Raw genomic sequence first — 2,534 nt, forward strand, 5'->3', positions numbered from 1 at the left:
GCTAGGCAAGATGCAGGTGGGAACGAAAGGGGGGCGTTTGAGTGGGGGGGGGGGTGTTGTCCACTGTCTGAAATGGATGGCAGACAAGGGACGATGAGGAAACGCAATTTGCTTGTCTGTGCATGTTGGGCCTGGGATTGTGAGAATTGTTTTCTCTAGGCTTTGAAGCTATGGCTTTGTCTTTTTTTTTCAGTGGGTCGACTTAATCTAAGGAAACAAGCTATTGTACCAAAACTCTTCAACCTAACTATTTTATTAAATTTATTTCATCAAGAAGTATTTTACGAAGTTAAAATGTAAGAGTATTTGTCAACAGACAAAGCTAACACAGTGAGGAAAATGATGAAACTAAAAGGGGACTATCCTGTCGACAATTTCGGGGGCAGAAGGGGTGGCTGAAAAGTTTGCCTATGAGTTTTCAGTCAAATAGAATTCGAAATTAAACTGCATTAGTAAAAAAAAAAATTGAATGTATTAATATAGGCCTACGGCTATGCGCTGAAACAATGCGCTCTTCGAGCAGTTGCCTTCTCACTATGGTCTTCCTAAGCTGTAATAACAAGGATCACTGCCCTAGCAAGGCCATCAGTTTCTCGAATTTCAGAGGAAATGAATCCCCTGTCAAAATGAGTGTAGTGCTAGAATACACACTCACACACACACACACACACACACACACACACACACACACACACACACACACAGGCGTGCCTGTACACTCAAGTATACGTTATTCAAACTTACAATGATATTCCCAGACTTCCAAATTACATAGATCTAGTGCACCTACGTTCTTGATAATAGCGCTGATGAGTTCGGCGTTCTTGTGGACACTGTAATGGCAAAAACTGGGCATGAATGAAACCATTCAAACGACATGTCTTTTCTGCTGAGAACATTGCCTTTGGGACACAAACAGGATCGTCTCTTCATGTCCTGATCACACGTTCTTGCAACTGATCGAAGAGAAGGATAGAAAGGGCGAAGCACACATAATCTCTGGATGAGACTGCACTCTTTGTGCTTTGATCAATTATTATAATAATGTCACCCTTACAGTTTGCATGTACTTCACAGAAGACTCCACCAATCCTTGCTTCTGTTGTTTTTTAGCTCGGCTTCTTTGTAATTGTCAGTGGGAAGTAGATAACGTCATTCCTGTTTGAGCAGTTATCATGCCAAATATCGTTGAGTACAACTAGTAGTAGAGAAATGTTGCGATCAGATTCTATTGTAAAGCATGTAATGTAATTTAGCTGTTTCGTTTTTCAAAATGGCGACCTGAGCTCTCAGTTTGAGGTTTTCCTGCTCCAGATATGCCGCTCTCATCGCGATCTCCTCCTCTTTCTGTCGCCTTGCGTCACGTGATCGTTTCGCGGCTTCGTTGTTCTTCCTTCTCCTATCCCAGTACGCATCGTCTTTTTTCATATTATCCATCATCTTCACTTTCTTCTCCCCATCACTTCCGCTCAGGTCATCGTTTTTTAGCTCCAGACTTCCGGAACTGGAGGTAGTGACGTTGTTGGAGCAGCTCATGCCGGCCAAACCGCTGTTGCTGTTGCCGCTGCCTTCTAGGACAGCACTGGCGTTATTGCTTGAGCTCGACGCTCCGGCCGTGTTATTGGACGCTCCGGAAGACGCAGCCATGCCGGCCGAGGAGTTTGACGCGGCGTTTTCTCGACTCTCTGCTCGGCGCTTCCGCTGCATGAGATGTGACGTCAGCGGGGTTAAAGGGAAGGACGGGAAGCTGGTCGGGGAGGCGGAGTCGTATAGAGAGGGCAACCCCACGGGCGAGGGGGATCCACCCCCACCAGCCATGAGAGAGGAGCTGTACATATTAAAAGGGTCTACGGGGTACATCTTGAAGGGACGTATGGGCGCCACGCGGGCGTCTGATGAGATTCGGTCTATGGGCAGGGAGGGTTTCACATCCTCTTCCCCTGGCGCTGGCGAGTGCTGCGGAGAGTTTTGGTTCGAGTACCTGCCCGTAGTGCCTCCTCCCATGCGGGGAGGGCTGGTGGACGAGCTGACAGGCCTCTGAGCCTGCTGGTGGTGGTGGAGTTCTGGTAGATGATGATCCCGGGGGTGACCCGGAGGCGGATACGTCACAGAGGGCGCGGGGATCGGGTTGCTGTTGCTCGTCGCCCCGGCTGACGCTCCCAGGGAGGCGGACATAGAGTTCACGCTCATGTGAGGCGGCAGCGGGGGCGGTGATGACGTCATGCGCCGCATCTTGACGTCATCGTGGACATCTGATGACGTGCTGTCGGACGATGCTCGGCCTGAGTCGCTGAGCTGGTCGTGGCCCCTAGAGGAGGAAGTGGAGGTTGTGGTCGCAGCCCCCCGGTGGGCTGGCACCTCGTAGGAGGATGACATGCTCAAGTCTAGTGCACCGTCAGACATGGTCATTGAGGTATCTGGGGACACGTAGCTAGACAAATGAAATAAATGCGTATTGAATAAAAAGAAGAAGAAAAGAAGAGAAGAAGAAGAAGAAGAAGAAGAAGAAGAAGAAGAAGAAGAAGAAGAAGAAG

At 48.9% G+C, this 2,534-nt stretch overlaps 1 protein-coding gene across 1 annotated transcript; it reads right to left on the reverse strand.

Annotated features, from left to right (window-relative positions):
- Positions 1-703: 703 nt before the first annotated feature.
- Positions 704-2,429, reverse strand: LOC101853217 (protein giant-like). The gene has a single exon (XM_005112666.2). The coding sequence runs from the start codon at positions 2,407-2,409 to the stop codon at positions 1,222-1,224; it is 1,188 nt and encodes a 395-aa protein (XP_005112723.2). The 5' UTR covers positions 2,410-2,429; the 3' UTR covers positions 704-1,221.
- Between the last annotated feature and the right edge of the window lie 105 nt (positions 2,430-2,534).

The sequence above is a fragment of the Aplysia californica genome, unplaced genomic scaffold (assembly GCF_000002075.1).
Source record: "Aplysia californica isolate F4 #8 unplaced genomic scaffold, AplCal3.0 scaffold01357, whole genome shotgun sequence".
In the NCBI taxonomy this organism is placed as follows: domain Eukaryota; kingdom Metazoa; phylum Mollusca; class Gastropoda; order Aplysiida; family Aplysiidae; genus Aplysia; species Aplysia californica.